Source organism: Lutra lutra, chromosome 5 (assembly GCF_902655055.1).
Source record: "Lutra lutra chromosome 5, mLutLut1.2, whole genome shotgun sequence".
Classification (NCBI taxonomy): domain Eukaryota; kingdom Metazoa; phylum Chordata; class Mammalia; order Carnivora; family Mustelidae; genus Lutra; species Lutra lutra.
The window spans coordinates 148189970-148212114 of record NC_062282.1 but is presented as its reverse complement, the minus strand read 5'-3'; the positions used below and the strand labels follow the sequence as shown (position 1 = coordinate 148212114).

At 38.0% G+C, this 22145-nt stretch overlaps 1 protein-coding gene across 1 annotated transcript in view; it reads right to left on the bottom strand.

Moving 5' to 3' along the window:
• Nucleotides 1–1038: 1038 nt before the first annotated feature.
• The window catches only part of PGGT1B (protein geranylgeranyltransferase type I subunit beta), a 59024-nt gene continuing 37917 nt past the window's right edge, over nt 1039–22145 (bottom strand). Inside the window, exons 7-9 of the mRNA XM_047730157.1 lie at nt 16202–16386; nt 11101–11209; nt 1039–6860 (exon numbers count right to left, since the gene is read on the bottom strand). Coding sequence (XP_047586113.1) covers nt 6679–6860; nt 11101–11209; nt 16202–16386 — 476 coding nt within the window. The 3' untranslated portion in view covers nt 1039–6678. The remainder of the gene's footprint in view (nt 6861–11100; nt 11210–16201; nt 16387–22145) is intronic.

The window sequence follows — 22145 nt, the reverse complement described above, 5'->3', positions numbered from 1 at the left end:
CTTTTCCAATGGCACAAGTCTGAATCACATGATGGTGTTTTATTATTTGAAGATTATTTTCTGTTATTTAAAATCTCAGTGTCAAGGTAGAAGCATGTCCCAGTACAATCTTTGAAAACAACGTCTTTTTCGGAAAAGCTGTCAGAATTTAAAATGTGCGTACTCTTTGCCCGGCCATTCCACATCCATAAACTTAGCTCAAAGAGTCACCCAAGTAGGTGATGATACATTTTTAAGGATCTTACGACATTTTTGTAATCGTGAGAAACGATACTAATCATGATACATTTATGCAACATAATGCTAGTAATACTACTACTATTACACAACAGTTGAAAACAAAGTATGGATATTGAAAGACATTCTTAATATATCACTGAATGGAAATAATCTGCAATACTTAATACATAGTATCTCATGTTTGTATGGCAACTCATGTAATTCTTTATGTACACATGTAGTGCTGGAATGACTACTGCTTAAATACAGTTGTATAAACATACATGTGTACGGAACAAGATGAAAAGACTGAGGATTCATACAACAGTGGTTATTAACTTCCAGAATGATAGGATGGGGGTAGGATGGGGTGAGGACTACCACTTTTTTGTATTTTTTAAATTAAAAGAAAAAAAAATGTTCATTGTAAAAAAAAATGTTCAAAAGGAAGGAAGCTATAAATTCTTTAACAATGTATGCAGATATCTGAGTAATCAATCACTGGTCATTCCCATGTGATTTATTTTAAAGTAAGTTCATTTTCTCAGGATGCCTAGTTGGCTTAGTGGGTAGAGCATGCAACTCTTGATCTTGGGGTTTTGAGTTCGAGCCCCACACTGGGTGTAGAGATTACTTAAAAATAGAATTTTTTAAAAAAATTAAGAAAAAAAGTTCATCTTCTGAGTTGAGACTCTGCCTTTACAGTATGGCTACCATTATTGGGTCTATTCCTGGAATTTCTCCTCTGTCCTGCCTATTCATGCGCCAGTACCAAACTTTTAATTATGGAGGATTTAATAAGAGTGTTTTTATGTTTTAATGTCTGGTAGGGCTAATCCCTCTCATTCTTTTCAGTTTCCATAGCTTTTCTAGCATGTTCTTTCAAATAGAAGCAAACATGATCATTTTTACTGGGATTTCATGCTGAATCTTAAGAATAGGATACATATTTTTATTGTTAAAGTCTAATTTTCAAGCAAGAGTTTATTTTTTAAAAGTTTTCCTCATAAGGGAACCTGGCTGGCTCAGTCGGGAGAACATGTGACTCTTGACCTCGGGTTCATGAGTTTGAGCCCCACGTTGGGCGTAGAGATTGAAAAAATGAACTTTAAAAAAGGGTTACACGTACGTTTCTTTTTGTAATCGCAAAAGGGGTCTTCTCTCTTCAAGGGCATCTTCTAACTAGGTTTGTATATATATAAAGTCTTTTATCCTTTTTAGTAAACATTTTTATTGAACTGTAACTATACATACAGAAAAGTGCACAAATCCTAAGTATACAGCTTGAGAAGTAGTCATAAAATGAATGCACCTATGTAACCAGCACCATAGAAGCTGCCTCTACTCTCCCCGGCCTTGCTGAATAAAGAAGCCAGATGAAAAATATTGTATATGATTCCACTTTACATGTAAAGTTTAAAAACAGACAAAACCGATGGTGACTTCGTCATGACAGTGCTTACCTTGGGCGAGCGGGGTAGTGACTGAAAGACGATGCTGATTTTTGCCATCTATAGATACGTTTTGCCTGTTTTGAACTTCATTGAAATGGAGTTAGTTACATACACTCTTTTGTGTCTGGTGAGTGCTGACGCTTAAATGCAAGTATGATATTTGAATGTTTATTTGTAATTGCTACTTTAGTCAAGTTCTCTTACAGTTATTCAACAAATTTCTTCAGGTTTTCCAGATATGTGTATCTGCAAATGCTTCCTCCTTTCCATGAAATTCACATGGCTTTGTTTTGTCAAATAGCACTGGCTAAAACCAATACAATGTTAAGTGGTAGACAGAGACAGAGGTACGTCTTGTTTCACTTCGTGGAAAGCCTCTTTTGTTTCGATGTTGAGATGCCGGCATTTGGACAGAGGTACAATGTGAACGACTTACTCATCGGTTTCTGTTTTTTGAGTACATTCAGCATGGACTGAAGTCTCAATTCTGCCAAATGCCTCTTCTGAAAAATGGAGAATGAGTTTCTCCTTAACTCTTTCAATATGATGGATATTAGTGGATTGTCTACTACCGAATTATCCTTGCATTCCTATAACAAACCCAACGTTGTCGTGATTTACTACTTCTTTAAAGTGCTGTTGGAGTGTTTGCTAATGCAAACACACAATGCATATTTTGAGTGGTCTATAACTTCCTCTTTGGTACAACCTTTTGTCAAGTTTTAGAAACGCTATTGTACTCACTTTATAAAATCAATTCAGAAGTCTTAAAAAATTTTTTTGGCACTTCTGGTTTAAGATTCTTTTTCTAGCTTCTGGAATTGTATCAACAACATTGTATTAAAGGTTTAGCAGAAATCCCTTGAAATAATCAAGGCCTTACAATTTTCTGGTAAGGAGTCCTTTATTAGTTCCTTCTATGGTAATTGGTTTAAATTTCTGTGTCTATGAGGGTAAACCCCAGCAATCTGCATTTTTCTAGGCCAGTTATTTTTCCAATTTATTATATAAAATTAGTCTTGTAACTTTGAAAAATTTCCTGTTTTATTTCTCCCGTTGTCATTTCAATGTGTTTTTCTGCGTCCTCCCTTTTTTCTTGAATGGGTTAGCTGGTGGTTTGTCTATTTTAATTCACTCCCTCTCTCCCTTATTACAATTTCCTCCTTCTGTTTCCTTCTGCTTTGCTTTATTCCTCCAGTTTTTAAGGCTTGGTTGTATGATTTTCAGCTTCTCCCATTTTTAATGATACAGTTCTAAACACTATACATTTCCTGTCATAAATGCTTTTTAAACAAAGATTGAGGCCTGCATCAGCCTCGTGGTCGTATCTTTCTGGTGTGCTCTCCCTGTCTTCGGGGATGCTGCCTTGCTTGTTCTCTTATTTCTTCTAACTTCTGGATGAGATTTGATTGTAATCCTCACAGTTTTGTTTTGTTTTTTTCTTTGGAAGAGATTTTTCCTGTACTTTTTGGGAGGGGTGTGCTCTACGAGGACTTTTCTTAGCTCCACTGCCCTGAAGCTCCCTTTTCATTTCCACAAAGTGACAGGACATTGCTACTGACCTTCCTTCCCAACGTTTACCAGGACTTCTCTTTTCTTTGCCCTATCGTACCTGTCCTGTCAGGCTGAAATCCTAATTCTAGCAGTTTCTCCTCAGGGCTAGGCTTTGTCTCATCAGCTGTGAAACATGTACAGCACTGGGCACACTCATCAAACCTGGCTACATTGCCATGACGCTCCCCTGCAAATGGAACTTGTTGAAGCCTGCCCAGTTCCAGCTTCTGTTGACTGGCCCCTGCCAGTTGGCTGAAAAATGGGGGCGGGGGGGGGGCTGTCAGAACACAGCTGCCTACGCTCCCCATCCCCACACACAGATGATGAAACTGTGTCGGCCAGTGGTCTGTCCTTCCTTACTTGTGCTTTGAAGTTCATGGGGACAACGGTCATCTAGTTTTGTAGAACCGGTTCTGGGGCTACACTGATTACTCTGTATTCTGGCTGGAAGATTCAGAAGTACACTGTTGCCATCATTGTCCCCGAGCTTAACCCCTGTGGGAATCTCTATTACTGAAGAGAGATTTTAGTAACAATCATTTTATGATGGTTAGGATAGAAATTTTAATTAGGAATTTACTGTATTTCAGGTCCTATGTGCCAAGTGCTTTGTATTTCATCCTTGAATAACCTCAGGAGTTGGGCCCCCCTCCCTGACTTTATGGATGAGAAAGTTAGGGCCCAAGATCACACTGCGCGACTTGCAGATCTGGGATTTAAGCCTAAGTCACAGACCCCAGAGCAACTCCTTACATGAGAGACTCTCGAGTATCATCAGATCCGACCATTTCCAAACTAGGGACCACTGTAAGCAAAACCTCTATGTGAACTGAAATTAAGTATTAACTATTTAAAGATCTAACAACAATGTATACATATTACAGGTCAAATCTAAAAACACTGTAGATGATGAATACTTGAACTGTGTTGTATGATCTGATTAATCTTATTTTCATGCAAATGCTCAAAACAAAGCTTCTCCTACTAACTTCTGAAAAATACCATAATGAAGGTGGGGGCGGAACATAGAGTTATTTGAGATTCTGGACTTCCTATTTCCCTGCTCGTTATGACACCACTACCAAAGAATAAGTATGTGAAATATTACTTATAATTTAGTCTATTAATAAGTACTGCTCTTGTAAATAACTGTTTAGAAACAAGAGTCATTTCTCTGCAGTTCTCTGGCCTGTGTGTTTTGGTTGGCACACCACGATAGAAGGTAAACACTCAACTGGGCCACAAGATTTCATAAAAAGGCCCCTCACATGTGTACCAATTTGAATCATATTGTAATTTATAGTCTTATACTATTAAATTATAGGAGTTAGGAAATATTTCTTAATAGTTCTATGAAATGGGGTGCCTGAGTCTCAGGCTCAGTAGGTTAATTAAGCCTCTGCCTTCGGCTCAGGTCATGATCTCAGGGTTCTGGGATTGAGCCCCGCGCATCAGACTCTCTGTTCAGTGGGGAGCCTGCTTCCCCTTCTCTCTCTGCCTGCCTCTCTGCCTACTTGTGATCTCTCTCTCTGTCAATAAAATAAAATCTCTTAAAAAAATAGTTCTATGAAATACTTTTAAACTTGGAATTCTCTTCCCTTTGCGGATATGGTTACTATTATTACTAACTTTCTTCTAACTGCTAGTGGCAATTCAAGAAAAACAATCTGGGTTTTTTATAATAGCTCTAAAGCCATTCCATACAGGCTATTTTAACTCTCAAAGTCTAGGAAGTGACTTAGTTTGAGATAGGGATGTCTTAATTTGCCAGGATTTAAATAGAAGCAACTGAAATAACTTGCTGAAAGATAACATCTGCTGTTAAGCTTATATTTTCCCCACAATCAGAAAACGGATTTTATTTCTAATAAAAAAAAATAATAAAGTTGACGCTGGCAAGAGGAATTTTAAAACTAAGGATCCAATAACAAATGTGTTTCCCAAGCACATACAAAACAAAATGCTTTTCCCAAGCACATACCAGATTTTCCTTTGGAAGGATCATTATTTAAGGGCATTTCCCCCTAAAATTTAGGAAAGAAATTAAAATTTATATATTATAATTCCTAAACAGTTATACTAGTAATTTAGTTTTTACACTCATAGTTGTAGAATAGTTCCACATTTATTATCACCAAGACTTTAACTTTAACCCAGCTCCTGCAGTGAAGAGATTTTCTTCTCCATTTCAGTACTTGTCTCACATCTCTGAACGACATTCAACAACAGTGATGGATGTGATTTACTGATAAATTGGTTACTAATGAAGATGAGTTTTTACACTATTTCCTTTATAATTAGCTAGTTCACAGAATGAACAAAACAAAAAGAACAAAAGTGACACCCTTTAACACCTAACAGAACACTTCCCTTCCACTTACTTGAAAATATAAAAATATAAATGACCATGTATGGAGCTGCACCATTAAATTTACTTTAGTGGTTTTGTTTTTTACTGAGAGTTTTACTTATTTTGAAAAAATTAGAAAATTGTCATTTTGAAATTAGAACCACTAACACACTGGACACAACAAACTAAAAAAAAACCAAATGGCTAAAAAAACTCCCTTATAAAAGTACAATTTACAATATCACGTATTTCAGAAAAATAAACCAAACCACTCAATATCTCTTTCCTTCTAGGTGACTATTTTCCCCCCAGAAAGAAGAAAAAGCAACTAATGAAATTAAAAAATCAGACACAGCTGTTATTCACCCTCACAACATCTAAGTAAGTGACCCACACAGCACAAAACTTTCTCATTCACGATCACATACAGTTAAAATTATTTTTCCCTCAATTATATAAGTCTTCTTAAATCAATGTCCTTTTAGAAAATTACTGTATTAGTTAAGCCTATTCATCCTTGCTATGAAGTTAATTTCATTTATATAGGCCACATAAGTTTAACTGGCACACTTAATAAGCCAAAATAAGTCATTCTTCTTTTTAAAAATTATGGAACCATCTGTTTTCAAAGAAGAATCCTAGATACTTAATTCATTAAAGCAATTTCCTACCATCAGCTATTAAGCTTTTTAAATGATCCCTAAGTGTTCACCCAAAGATTATCAATGCTAAGTGAACTGTAAACTTGTTTTGAAGATTTGTGTCCACTTTATAGTATGATACAATTTGTACTGAAGAGTTTTTTAAAAAGATAACTTACATACATATAGTTAATTTGCCTCAAAGAACTTCTTAGAAATACAGTATAAACATTTAAGAACCACAACAGAGTCCACTGTGGTTCCAACTTCAACAAAGATTTTCTTGAAACCCAGTACAAAGGTTACTGGCTCAAGACCATATTCCAAAGTGACATCGGCACGAGATTTGATTGTGAGACTACCTCTTAGAAAAAGAGCACACTTGGTTATACATGGCTTTTAACCTTGAGCTACAGTTATGCTACGAATCCCCCCACCCTCCCAACCTAAGTGAAGTCAGTCATGTGGAGATGTGCACATTCTCTGGGGACTGTTTAGAGTCCTTGGTTTTCCAGCTCTGATGGAGATCTCGAAGGCGTTCAGAAGTCCGTGTGCTTACATTCAGGGCAGGATGAACTTTACAAATTCCGCTTTCCTCCATTAGTGACAGGCCACAGATCCCAAAGTATGCATGCAAAGCATCTGAAAATGAGGTATTTTTTTTTTTATCATAATAGGCATTCTTATTTGTACATGCTGCAAAGTACCATAGCTACATATCTATTCACCACATTAAAATTAAATTTAGAAAAATGTTAAGTACAGGTTTTGAAACATGTGCTTTCTCAAAGTCTCAAAACACCAATTAAAAAAAACACAGATGATCAAAATCAGATATTTTATCCAAGCAAATATCATTAACAAAGGAAAATAGTTCTCAAATGAAAAGGTGACATTCTCAACATCCTCTGTGATTAAAAAACAAAGTAGAGTAGCAGTAATACAAGACTTCTCACTTAGGGTGTTTTCCCTTTGCTTCCTACACAATACAGAAACAAGAGGCTTTAGCTCTGTATCATAAAAGGAAAAATTTTCCTGAAAAATGAAAATAAACCTCTAACTCTAAGTAGCAATACCCCTTCCCACTAAATTTTACCTCTGACATTTCCGTGACCAATACTACCTCACTACTGTGTTCAGTGAAAGATGCCTAAACGGAATAATCCGTTATGGAATGCTGTACCAAATTTAGTTTTCCTATTTAGGGGAATGTCAGTCATCCAAAAAATGGCTGACCTGACAGTAAAAACAAACTCACATTCTCTGTGGTTATAAATACCATAACCTTTCTTCTATACTGGCCTCACTACTGTTCCCTGTCTTTCAGGGGGCAGTGACCCTCTTCCACTCAAGTGGCCACAAGAATCACATGGCTGCTGCCTGCTGGACAGCCATATATGGACTCTGAAGAGCTCAGAGCTCTGCCGTTATGGGCATACTACAAAAAAATATATTTTGCAGCCATCAGGCATTTTTCCTAGCCATCATTTTTTTGTGTGTGTGCTGGCCATCATTTATGGCCTCAGGAGCTACTGAAGTTCAGAACACGTTACTGACTTAAACTTTGTCAGGAAAATTAGAAAGTTTTACTTACATGACCATCATCTACTTTTCAAAACAGAAGGACAGACAGTTGTGCTTAGTCAAGATTATTTCTGAAAACTTTAGCTCAGTAGTGGAGGCCCATGTCAATCCTCCTTCATGGCCTCTCAAGAGAATGCTTAGGTTTCCTCTGGCTCACTTTTCTCTCATTTTCAGACCACAAAAAATAAATCTGATTTCCCCTGTACTATGAAATTTTCCTTGTAGTTATTCTAAAATTACAGAAGGTACAAAGCAACGTATTTTATTGACTAGAAATGAGGAAACTTTTCTAGGAAAAAAATTCAACTAAAAGAGAAATAAAATCCATCCAGGATAACATAAATAGGATCTTCTACTTTCCACATAATGTAAAAATAAAGCATTTTTTTCCTCAAAAAGCTTTTTGTAAAAGCCAATGAACCAGAACTTAATTGTTCCAAAGCTCAAAGCTTTTCTTTTAAGCTTCCTTATCTGTAGGTGTATTCAAGCATATCAAATGCTGAAATATTTGGTTCTTCATAATAGAAGTGCATTATTTTCCTAAGTTTATTCTGTAAATATATAAGAATTACTTTGTGTCAAATCTGCTACTAAATTAACTAGAACCAAGAATATGCTAATTTTAAAAACTCTTAAAAAATGATTTCCCCAAAGGTCCTATTAAAAAGGCCTTTCCACATAAATTCAACTTATGATACACAAGACTTTCTATGCTCTGCAGTTTACAGGTTCTGAAGATATTTTACTATATCTGTAAAAAGTATTACATCCAAGTTCTTACATATATGTTAAAGTTAGCAACTAAGTGCCAGAAAAAACCTTCAAGAATTAAAAAATAATAATAATAATAATAATTCTGGGGCGCCTGGGTGGCTCAGTTGGCTAAGCATCTGACTCTTAATTTTGGCTCAGGTCATAAGTCTCAGGGGTAGTGAGATCGAGCCCCTCGTGGGCCCTGCATTCAGCATGGAGTCTGCTTGAAGATTCTTTCCCTCTGCCCCTCCCCCCACTCACACTTGCTAAGATAAAGAAATCTTAAAAAATATCTATTGTAAATACTGAAAATGTATTTCAGTATGTTTGTACCAGACAAGTTTTCCAAGATATTGTCATTTCCCTATTCCCATCTGTTAAAATAGTACAGTATTTGTTAAAATAGTACAAGCTCTGATGAAAAACAACGTCAAGACAATTCTCAGTTTTCTTGAGGTACTGCTCTAACATTTTTCTAGCTATGGTAACACATAGCAAAATTTAAAAATTTTATTTTGCTTTAGAAATTAGAACATAAAACAAACAAACAAAAAACCAGAAAGAACTCCCATAACTCAACAGAAAAAAGAAACCCAAGTAACCCAAAGAAGATATACAAAAGGCCAACCAGTGCATGATGAGATGCCGGACATCAATAACTATGAGGGAAATGCAAATTAAAACCACAGGGAGAGGGCATCTCTGGGTGGCTCAGTGGATTAAGCCGCTGCCTTTGGCTCAGGTCATGATCTTGGGGTCCTGGGATCGAGCCCTGCATCGGGCTCTCTGCTCACCGGGGAGCCTGCTTCCCCCTCTGCCTGCCTCTCTGCCTACTTGTGATCTCTCTGTCAAATAAATAAATAAAATCTTTAAAAAAAATAAACCCACAGGGAGATACTACGTCACTCTTGCTAGAATGGCCATCTTCAAAAGGACAAGCGATAACAAATGCCAGCATGTATGTGGAGAAAGGGAACCCCCATGCACTGTTGGCGGGAATGTAAACTGGCAGAGCCCCTATGGAAAAATGCCTGGAGAAGCCTCAAAAATTAAAAACAGAAGTGCCATATGATCCAGTAATGTCCCCAAAGGAAATGAAAACACTAACTTGGAATCGACACCCCCATGTTCACAGCAGAATTATGTACAATAGCCAAGATACAGAAACAACCTGAGTGTCCACCGACTGATGCATGGATAAAGAATTTGTGGTAGATACATACACAATGGAACATGATTTGGCCATAAAAATGAGGAAATCCAACTATTTGCAACAACATGGATGGACCTTGAAGGTGTGATACTAAGTGAAATAAGTCAGGCAAAGACAAATACTGTGTGATCTCACCAAAAACAAAAAACCAAACTCAGAAAAAAAGAGGCTGGACTTGTGCTTAGTGGGGGTGAGGGTCGGGGAGGGGGATCTGGAGGAAGGGGGTTAAAAGGAACAAACTTCCACTAATAAGTAAGTACTAGAGGTGTAATACCCAATGTGAGACTACCGCTCACCCTGCTGTACAATATACAGGAAACATGTTAAGACAGTTAATCCTAAGACTTAGCACAAAAATAAATTGTTTGCCTTTTACTACTGCCTTCTTTCCTTCAGTATCGCTGTGAGGAGACAGGTGCTAGCTGAGCCCACTCTGGTAGTCATTTCACAACAGATGTACATCAAACCATCATGCTGTGTGCTTTTACCTTACACAGTGATGTCTGTCAAGGATTTCTTAATAAAACTGGAAAAAACATTCTTTGGCTTTAGAAATGAAAAGCACTGAAGAGAAAATCCATTTATAATATAATATAATATTTATCAGAAAAAATCCATTTATAAGTGGATAGGCACAATTCAAACCTGTGTGGTTCAAGGATCAACCGTACTTATTAAATCTAAGAATCTTTTGTTCTTTACTTCTCTGCCATTCCTGAGTTTGGAAAGCAATGAATATCACATTGTCTGAACCTATCTGGCTCCTGAGTTGTAGACAGTGAATAAGAGTTCAGATTGGCAAAGTATCCTTCTAAAAAAAAAAAAAAAAACAACCCGAATCTGCTAAAATTCAGAGAACAAGGGTATGGACAGTGACAGACAACTACCTTCATAATTAGAGAAATTTATTTAATGGCTTCTGAACAGATTAAGAACAGGTTCCCTTCTGGACTAGTTCATTCTACTTAGCTCCAGTGACAGGTAATAATCCTAAAGATTCTGGCTGGACCAAATGATTCTCTATTTTGGACAGGTGCCATTGAAACCACCTGCCTCATTGCCTCAAATGAAATAAAACATGGGTAAGCAAAATATACGGAAAAAAAGGCATACTATAGCAATACATCTTGATAATCCAACCCTTCTTTTATACCCCTCAACATGCCAAACTTCCCCTAAACTTAAAAAATACCTTTGTAAAAAACATATTCTTTAAGTTTACAACTGTAGTTAAATTTTCTATCTTATGCCCTTACTGCAAAGATGCCTGAGAGTCTACTCAAGAAAGAAACAAAATAAAGTTGTTCTAGATTCATACAAAAAATAAATTACCTGGATGACTATCTGGCCACTTGGCAAATCCACCTACCAGGCGATCTTGAGTTGATAAGATGTAATTTCTATTTTTCTCAAAGTTGGTGTACTGAAAAATTTTCAGAAGCTAAAATGACAGAACAAATATAAATTTACTGACATCAAACTTTCCTATTGACCTTTGGCTCAATTCTCAGTTACACATCAATTAAATATGCTTTTCTTTAGCTAAGGCTCTCAAAGCAAGCCTCTGGAGACCTCAGCACTTAGAATCAATCAACCACATTATTATTATTTTTGTCATATCACAGCTACTCTCCTTTACCTAACCTACTCACTATTTCCTTCTTCTGAACCACGCCCAACTAATCTCATTGCACCACATTTAGCTTGGTTCAAAACACAACTCTGTCAACTGTTCAACTTAATCAACCATTTTAAAAAGGACAATTTTATCTACCCATATTTTAATTCTTATGATAGGCCTTTGAACTATTACTTATAGACCGGTAGTAAGCTGAACCAAAAATATTTCAAAAAAGAGCAACAAACATTATTAACAAGATGATTAGAGACAGTTCTATTTGAGAACAGTTAAAAAATTGTAGCTTTTTAATCAGGAAAGGTAAAAGGTGAGACAAATACAATTTTAGCATAAAAAAACTACGTAGCTTTAAAATTTAGGATATATATTTATTCTGTCTCTCAAGATCCCATTAAATAGGAAAAATAAAGGATAAACCAAACTATGAGAAGGGGTGTGGGAGAGGGTGAAACAAGACAAGTAGACAAGAGAGTTCAAACAATTTCTGTTAAGACACAGAGTAGTCAAGGGGTGGGTTGAAGCCTCTGCCTTCGGCTCAGGTCATGATCCCAGGGTCCTGGGAATGAGCCCCGAACCCGGCTCTCTGATCAGCAGGGAGCCTGCTTCTCCCTCTCTCTTTCTCTGCCCACTTGAGATCTCTGCCTGTCAAATAAATAAAATAAAATCTTAAAAAAAAAAAAAAAGACATAGAGCAGTTAAAAGTATGTTAATGAATCAAAGAGCCACAGAAGATATGAACGATTAAAGAAGCACTATACGAATGATTAAAGAAGCACTATTTCTCGGGCGTCTGGGTGGCTCAGTGGGTTAAGCCTCTGCTTTCAGGTCAGGTCATGATTCCAGGGTCCTGGGATCAAGCCCCACATCAGGCACTCTGCTCAGCAGGGATCCTGCTTCCCCCTCTCTCTCTGCCTGCCTCTCTGCCTACTTGTGATCTCTGTCAAATTAAATAAAATCTTAAAAAAAAAAAGAGAGAAGCATTATTTCTCAAAAAGAAAAACAAAGCCTAAAAGAATTACGATACAAATAAGAAACAAACTTATTAATTCATTTTAGTTTAGTCAATACAATAAAAAGGAAAGAGACCCTTTAGAATCCATCAGCTAGAAACATGTTCCATCAAGTGGCATTATGGGTCATTATGTAAGAAGAAACTATAATCTTAAGACTGTACTTGGTTCAGCAACAAACAGTATTTACATGATCATAGTTAAGTGCTGATTCTTGGTTTTTAAATTTTAGAATCAACTTACAGGCAAAGAATAAAATACGTGAACATTATTACTAAATAAAATATAAATGCTACTTAACTTGACATTATAAAAGTAAAGGTAATATGACAGAATTAGAAGGTGGAAGAGGAAGAGAAAAAGTTCAGAACTAAAAACTATATAACCAGTAACAATCTGCTTGAAAAAAGGGAGTTTAAATCTTCATTCTCCATAGTTGGGAATCAAAGATATGTCTAAAGAGAAGTTAAGAAATCATTGAAAGTTGGGGTCCCTGGCTGGCTCAGTCAGTAGAACGTGTGACTCTTGATCTCAAGGTCATGAGTTCATGCCCCATGATGGGTGCAGAACTTAGTTAAAAAAATAAAATAGAAAATATTTCTAAAAACAACAACAACAAAATCAGTTAAACTTATGGTGATAGCGAATTAAGAATTTTTAAAATGTGTAAAAATGGTTGCTTTCAGAAAGTTCTCAAAGACTACCAAGGTCATATTGAAAAGACTCAAGAGGGGCGCCTGGGTGGCTCAGTGGGCTAAGCCTCTGCCTTCGGCTCAGGTCATGATCTCAGGGTCCTGGGATTGAGCCTGATACCAGGCTCTCTGCTTGGCGGGGAGACTCTTCTCCCTCTCTCTCTGCTTGTCTCTCTGCCTACTTATGATCTCTCTCTGTCAAATAAATAAATAAAATCTTTTAAAAGAAAAGAAAAGACTCAAGAGCCTACTTGAAGGGGCTTTGACTGGCTAAAAATGGGATATTTTGAGCATCAAAAAGAACAATACAACGGATTAAAACATATGTTAACCTCAATGGCCACTAAAATGATTCTGTAAAAAAACCGTGTAAGTTTTTTATATGACAGCAACAAACAATCAAAAAAGAAATTAAGAAAGCAATTCCATTTAAAACAGAGTATAAAAGAATTAAGTATTTAGGAATAAACCTGATCAAGGACATGAGAGACTCGTATGCTGAAAACTACAAAATACTGCTGAAAGAAATTAAATATCTAAATAAATGGAAAGACATCCCATGCTCACTGTAGGAGAACTTACACTGTTAAAAGTCAGTACTACCCAAAGTGATCTTCAGATTCGATGTAACAGCCTTTTTTATAAAAAATGGAAACACCGATTCTCAAATTCCTATGAAATGCAAGGGGCCTGAACAGCCCAATGATGAAAAAGAACAAAGTTGAAGGACTCACACTTCCTGGCTTTGAAACTTACTATAAAAGCTGCAAGAATTAAAACAGGGCGGTACTGGCACAGGGGCAGACACATGGGCCAATGGAATAGAAGAGAGAGCCCATAAAAAAATACCCCATGCGTATGTGTTCAGTTGATTTTCCACAAGGGTGCCAACACCATTTAATAGGTCAAAGAACAGTCTTCTCAACAAATGATCCTGGGAAACCAGGATATCCACATGTAAAACAATGAAGCTGAACCCTTAATTTATACCATATACAAAAATTAACTCAAAATGAATCAAAGACCTAAACTTGAGAGCTAAAACTGTAAAACTGTTGGAAGAAAATAGCGGAGAAAATCTTTTGGCTTTGGCAATGATTTCATAGCTGTGACAATCAAAAACATAGGCAAACAAGAAAAAACAGATAAACTAGACTTGATCACAATTAAAAACTTTTGTATATCAAAGGACATTACCAACAGAGTGAGAGACAACCACAGAATAGGAAAATTTATTTGCATACCATATTCTTGACAAGGGATTAATATCCAGAACACTTGAAGAACAAAAAACATGATAAAAAAATGGGTGAAGGACCTGAATTGACACTTCTCCAAAGATACAGAAATGGCCAATAAGCACATCAGAAGATGTTCAGTATCACTAATCATTAGGGAAATACAAATCAAAACCACAATGAGATAGCACTAGGCTATCTCACTAAGCTATTATAAAAACTAAAACCAGACAGAAAAGTTGAGTGTTGTTGAGGGTATAGAGAAACTGGAACCCTGGTACACCCGTAGGAATGTAGAATGGCACACACCCTCATTGTAGAAAGCACAGTGGTACCTCACAAAGTTCCACAAAGAACTACCATATCATCCAGCAATTCCACTTCTAGGTAAATATACAGAAGAAATGAAAATATCAGCTCAGTTATTTGTACACCTATGTTCAGAGCTGACTTATTCACAACAGCAAAAACATGGAAATAACCCAAGTGTCCATCAGCAGATAAATGGATAAACAAAATGTGGTATAAACATACAATAGCATATTACTCAGCCATAAAAAGGAATGAAATTTTGATATATGCTACAACATGGATGGACCTTGAAAGCATTATGCAAAGCAAAATAAGCCAGACATAGAAGGACACATATTGTGATTCCACCCATATGATGTAGCAAGAACAAGCAAATTCATAAAGGCAGAAAGCAGAATAGAGATGACCAGGGGCCAGAGGGAGAGGAGAATGGTAAGGAGTAGAGAGTTTATGAAATTTGGGGTATGCATAGTGGTGAGGGTTACGTAACATTGTGAATGTAATTAATACCACTGAATTATATACTTACAAAGAGTTAAACTGATAAATAATACATTATGTATATTTTGCCATCATAAAATAAAAAGCTGATGGGGGGGCTTTATAGTGGATAAATCAGGTTTGATAGCTCTGGAGCCCTTTGAACAAAAGGAGATAACCAGAGATTATGTGCCTCTTGATGTGATGCAAAAGGAAATACACATAACCACTGACTAGATACTTAGTTGTCAAGGAATTATGGCTGATTTTTCAGATGTGAAAAAGGAGTGACCCAGGCGCCCAAGGGAAAAGCAATTTTAAGACAGAGCAAACTAGGGGTGCCTGGGTGGCTCAGTGGGTTAAGCCTCTGCCTTCAGTTCAGGTCATGATCTCAGGGTCCTGGAATCAAGGCCCACATCGGGCTCTCTGCTCAGTGGGAAGCTTGCTTCCCCCCCTCTCTCTGCCTGCCTCTCTGCCTACTTGTGATCTCTCTCTGTCAAATAAATAAATAAAATCTTAAAAAAAAAAAAAAACAGAGCAAACTTGAGGGTATTTAGTGGTTAATAAGTTATGAAATTGGGCATGTCACAAGGTAAGAGATAAAGAGAAATGTGCAAATGTGTCAATCAGTTGAGTCAGTCAGAAGGGTTAGCCAAACAAATCAATAAAAAATTAAAAAACCACAAACTATTTTCAAAGAAATACCCATGGTTTATCTTTTAAGAATATTAATTTCCTATAAAGCCTTTACTGTTATGTTCAGACAGATCCCTGCTCTAGATTGACTACCGGTCAGTTTTGGTAACAAGATTTTTTACAACCTTATCCTTTCTTATGTATGCTCTGGGCCACTTAAGTTTTATAAGAATGGCAATTTTCAAGTACACAACGAATACGTGAAATCTATGCAAAAACCATACATTGATTAGCTTTGCCAGAGCAACAGAAAACACTCAGCAGCCTAAGTCCACGGTACTCAATGAACATTACAAAGACCAAACCTTTTGAAGCACAGTTTGTATCAACAGAATATAGGTTTCTCAATTTTATTCTTTCTCTTACCTTTAGAGTTGCTCCCACCCAAAAAGAGTAACAGGTGTCTACGGGCTTATTAGGTCTTCCATGATAACCATTCTGTTGCCTCATTATACACCATCTCTTTATCCGGTTCAATTCTTTTTCTGAGAAAACTTCTTCTAGTTTACCCATCAGACACAGTGATGCGATGCCACAAAAAGTCGATCCTCCTGTTAATCGAAACCACACAATACTTCACACGTCAAATCAGATGCCTAGGAAAATAGCATAAATGGCTGGAGAAAAAAAAAAACCATGGTTATATAATTCTGGAAATAAGTCAAATAAATTTAGAAGACAATTAATTATACCTTTAAAAATAACCAGAAGGCACTGAAGTCTTCAGTGTTTAGCCTTCAATATTAACTTGATGAAAAAGACAAGAATTTAAAATAATTTAAAGCTTTAAGAAATATTTCACTTATGGGAAAAAAAAGACTTTGGAGCTTAAGGAACATGTTCAAAATTACATGGTTTAATGGAAGAGTTGACACTGAAACCTAGTACTACTCCCTATCCAGGACTCTGTCGCCCTCCCAGTCTGACTTCTTTCCCGTAAAGACCGTACAGTGCTCATGAACTAAGGTTCCATCTGCCTGAGACCAGACTAGTTTTCACAGATGAGAGACAAGCTAGAAGCTTGTAAGGTAAGATACTACTCAGCTTAAAAAACTTAAAGAAAGCAAGGGATGAGGGAGAGATGGTGTTGGGGAAGGAGGAGGAGGAGGCAGGAGGCAGGAAGGAGACATGCGAGGAGAAACCATTCCCTGTGGCAGACTGAATAATGGCCTGCAAAGATTCAGATGTCCACGTCCTAATGCCTGGAATACGTCAATGTTCCCTCCTAGAGCAGAAGGGACTTTGCATGAATGTGATTACAGATTTTGAGATGGGAGAGATTTTCCTGGATTATCTGGGTGGGCCCTAAATGCAACCACAAGTGTCCTTACAAAGGGGGCGGAAGGGGATTACAGAAAGAGGCAGCGATGTGAGTACGAAGTAGAGACTGGAATGACTTGGCAACATGTCAGGAATGTCGGCAGCCACCAGAAGCTGGCAGAGGCAAAGGAACAGACTCTTCCTTGGAGCCTCTAGAAGGAACCAGCCCTGTGAAGTGCAGTTCAGACTTCTGTCTCCCAGAACTGGAAGAGAATAGACTTGCACTGTTTTATACCCTAAGTCCACAGCAAATTGCTACAATAGCAGCAGGAAACCAATACACTCGCAAAAGTGATTCCTTTCCTCAGGAACTGAAAAGTCTGTATTTGTCCACAAAGGAACAAGAAACAACACTTTTCACTGGCACTATTTGGTCAAGTCCAAACAATACAAAAATACTTATTCTAATTTATCATGACTTTGCCTACTGATAAATTTCTGCTACGGAAATGGATAGTTTATAATACGCTTCATCCTACAACTTCCCTTTTACTGTGTAAGTCCTCATGCATTCTCTGGCAGAAGACAAGTGAGCATTCCCTCTAGGAAACTCAAGGCAGCTATCACATTGAAAAGGTCAATGTCAGTTAAGAACTACTTAATCTTCAGAATTTTCCCAGTGACTTGGGAGATCTACATTAGCCATAAGTTAATAAAAACAGAAAAATAAAACAAATTTATAATAACATTCTAGAATAATTTCTATTAAACAACTACCAATCTTACTTCCTCTTGAGTGACCCACCAATTTCAATTTCTATTTCATGACAATCTGGCCAGGACTTTAGGTATTATTATATCATTAAATATAAAATCTCCAACAGATAATATATACTCACTAACTACCAAAGAGTAAGGATGCCTGGCTGGCTCAGTTGGAAGAGTATGCAACTCTTAATCTCAACGTTGTGAGTTCAAGCCCCACGTTGGGTGTGGAGATTACTTAAATAAATCAAACGTAAAAAAAACAACAAAAACCTACCAAAAGGTAAAAAGAGGCATCTAATTGTTACTCTCCAAATTACTTGTTAGGATTCTTTAAAGGACACTGGCACAATTCAAAGTAAAAATACTCTCTACTTTGCCCAAATCACCAGCTTTGCACAATGATAACTTTTGAAGTAAGTCTGAGGTCTGAATAGCTAAGAATACTTACTGCAAAGTCTATGCTTTAAGCTAAAATTCATTTACCAACATTTATCCCTGAGAGGTTCTCATTTCACACAAAATTCTTAAAAACCAACTCTAAAAACCTGGGCTAAGAGTATTAACTTAGGAGAGTGTTAGACACAGATACAAAGAGCAAGAAAAGATAGGTAACAACGTAATAAGTCAATTAAGAAATATAAAGAAGTGGGCACAGGAACTCATATTCTATTTAACACCAAAAGGGGCTAAATAAGGTTATGTCAATGATTCCTACAAGCTTCAAAAAATTTCAGGAATATTACATAATTACAGGGGCACCCAGGTGGCTCAGTCTGTTGAACGTCGGACTAGGCTTAGGTCAGGAAGTCAAGCCCCACCTTTGGCTTTCTCGCTCAGGGGGGCGTCTGCTTGTCCCTCTCCCTCTGCGCATCCCCCCACATGCACAAGCTCTCTCTCAAATAAATAAAATTCTTTTCTTTTTAAAACAAAATTCTCTTAAAAATTTTATTAACATTTAACAACGATAAACCAGTCAGCATTTTCCACAGTCTTCATGAAGTTTTTGTCTTAAAGATGAAATTTACTTCAAATGTCTTCATGTAAACCAATCATATATGAATAAACTTTTATAATGAGCTTCTCAAACACATCTTTTTAATATTGGTCTTTTTTCTTGGCAGTACTATGATAGTATTAAGATTTGTTTTTATTTTAATTCAGGGGCGCCTGGGTGGCTCAGTGGGTTAAAGCTTCTGCCTTCGGCTCAGGTCATGATCCCAGGGTCCTGGGATTGAGCCCCACATTGGGCTCTCTGCTCCACGAGGAGCCTGCTTCCTCCCCTCTCAGCCAGCCTCTCTGCCTACTTGTGATCTGTCAAATAAATAAATAAAATCTTAAAAAAAAAAAGATTTGTTTTTAATTCAAATGAATTATTTTCAAAATTAATTGTTACTAGCAAATCTTGATCTTTATTACTCTGCTAAGGCAAGATAGAAACATGATACTTTAAAATTACTTTCAATTCCCTATGAACCTATTTTATAGTAAAAAAATTATTTGGTACTAAGTGTTTTTTATGCTCAAATTCTAAAAGTAATCTTTAATTTCAACTGAACTTGGTACCCCAAGATTTAACAAAAATTTTTTAACGATATTTACATAATATAATTTTAATCACTCAGTTCTTCCTCATCTCTGAAATACATGCTTTTCTTTATCCTTGGGTCAAATAAATAAAATCTTAAAAAAAAAAAGAGTATCACATCATTACATTAAAGTACAATACAAAACCGCTTCTCCTAAGTTTCTGAATTCATCAAGAGAAGGTTAAGTTGTGTTCATTATGCCTTGGTTGGAGAAGGTATGAAAAGAACCTTCTGTCCTGAAGGCTCTTCCAGCAAGGCACACTAAGGCACATGCCAGCAAGAGAAAGACTGCCCTGCTGAGTCTGTCAACTGAGGTTAGATGCTCTGGTCATATGGATCCTTCCTGTGTGCAGAATACCACAGCCATGGACACCACACATAGATGGAAGGACCCTCAAGGCTGGTTCTCTCAAACAACCGACCTCACTGCTCCCCGGGCGGTGCGGGGGCTGGGGGCAGGGTGAAGGAAGTGTTTCTACCTCTAGTCATGGATGCTAGGACTTACTTACATTTTAACAGTGTTTAACAGGTGTAAGCTAACTTACTGCTCCCATAAGGTTTTAAGGCCCAATTTTAAGCACTGTCTTGTATTTATTTGCATGTACCAAATTATATGAAGGAGTCCATATGCTCTAAAATACATAACTTAAGAAGGTTAACAATCATATAGCTAGAGATGAAGTAGAAAGCTAAAAGTAGGTATACAAATAAAATTACACCACTTTATACTTAAACACCCCATGGAAAGGCAAAGTGAGGAAAATTCAAGGAGCCAAATGCTTACATGAAATTAGGGCAAAGAGCTGAGTATTTCTCTTCTGGATTAAGTAATAGAGACAGTTTTGACAAACCATGGAATCAAGTTTATTTATCTGAACTATTACTTTTTTTTTTTTTTTTAAGATTTTACTTTTATTTATTTGACAGACAGAGATCACAAGTAGGCAGAGAGGCAGGCAGAGAGAAAGGAGGAAGCAGGCCCCCTGCCGAGCAGAGAGCTCGATGCAAGGCTTGATCCCAGGACCCTGGGATCATGACCCGAGCCGAAGGCAGAGGGTTTAACCCACTGAGCCACCCAGGCGCCTGAATATTACTTTTACATCATGAATCCCGAGAGGAGACAATAGCTTTTATCCTAGCAAAGCAAATCCAAACACACGACCACTTTACCGTACAACTGTGCTAACGCTTAAGAGTCTCACTAGGCTAAGAAGGAATCCTCACATCTGATGATCACGGCCTAGAAGGGTATTGTGTGCCTGTCTGGTCTGCAGGACAAATGGGCTGTCTCAGCTAAGCAGTCGTGGGAGAACAGCCTGCAGCAGAAGCATGCAGCCCACCCAGCCTCCCAAGCTTCGGGATGCCGAGTGGGAGAGAGGACAGCCACTTCAAACACTTGCTGGACAGCCAGCCGCATGGTACAGGGCTGGACGCTAATGAGACCTACCGGCTCACAATGTGGTAGAGACGCTAAGGCAAACGGAGTGCCATGAAGATGGTATGAACCAAGTATGCTGGAATACAGAAAAGGGAGGCACTGCTCCGGGCCAGGGGATGAGAGATGATGAAGTGCTTCAGAGAGAATGGAATCAGCCAAAGGCAGATTGGCAAAACTCAGAAGGTGAGAAAAAGGGAAAAGAGGAGAAGCAAGTGGAAGGGGATGATTTCAGGCAAGGGAAGAATGTCAGCCACGTCCCGAGGGGAAAAGGCACGTGAGAACATCTGGGGAACACATGTTCCCTGCAGCCTGGGATGCAGAGAAGGGTGGCTCACGTGTGAGACTACGAAGCGAGGCTGGAAGCAGACACGGAGAACTAAATGAGGGATGCAAACGGAGGCAGAAAGGCCCTGCTGAGCATGCACAGGGCTTCAAGCGGGCTACGCCACATACCCCATGATAGATGAGATAGATGAGCTTACTGGGAAGTCCCAACTCTGAGAAAAATGGCAATGGTTACTGTGGTGGTTTGCTACCGTGTCCACCTGGCTTGGCCAGAAGTGCTTCCCTATGGGGTCTGTAGTCCAAGTCTGGGTGGGATCCGTGGAAAGAGAGAAAGCAGCAGACACTATCCTGGCTGTGGTTCAAGGAGCCAAGAGACAAAGACAGAGGTGCCAGGAGACTGCACCTTGCCCTGATTCTCCCACATACTTGGAATGCAAGTCTGCTTTACTTCTTGCCCTGGTGACCCAACACCCACAGTCAGATGCCGGAGCAAGAGCCCCCGCCAAACATCTCTACCACAGCCCTGCTCTGGCTGCTGGATGCCCCTGACCTTCCAGATTTTCCTGCCAGGTCTTGCTGTCCACCAGGGCTAGGGCTGCAGGATGGCTTGTCAGTGACTTCCCCTCCACCAACTTCCCCTTTAGGTCCTTCTTTCTCCAGACTTCCTCCACATTAGTGTACAATCTTATTCCCAGGATAAATCCAGGTTCTTTACTATTCATGGGGTTTCGCGTCCCTGGTGGAATCTGAGTCACACAAAGATGTGACTCCCATTCACACTCCCAGAGGGCTGGTGCGAGGACTAAATGAGACTAACTGGTAGCTGGCACAGAGCAACTGCTTCATTGTAAATTCCAGTCCTTTCAGTCTGTAGATCAAGGATTATAAACAGGCGACCTACGGGAGAACACTGGCATAACTGCAAACAGGCAAACAAAACAACAAAACAAAACAGAACGTGAGATCAAACACC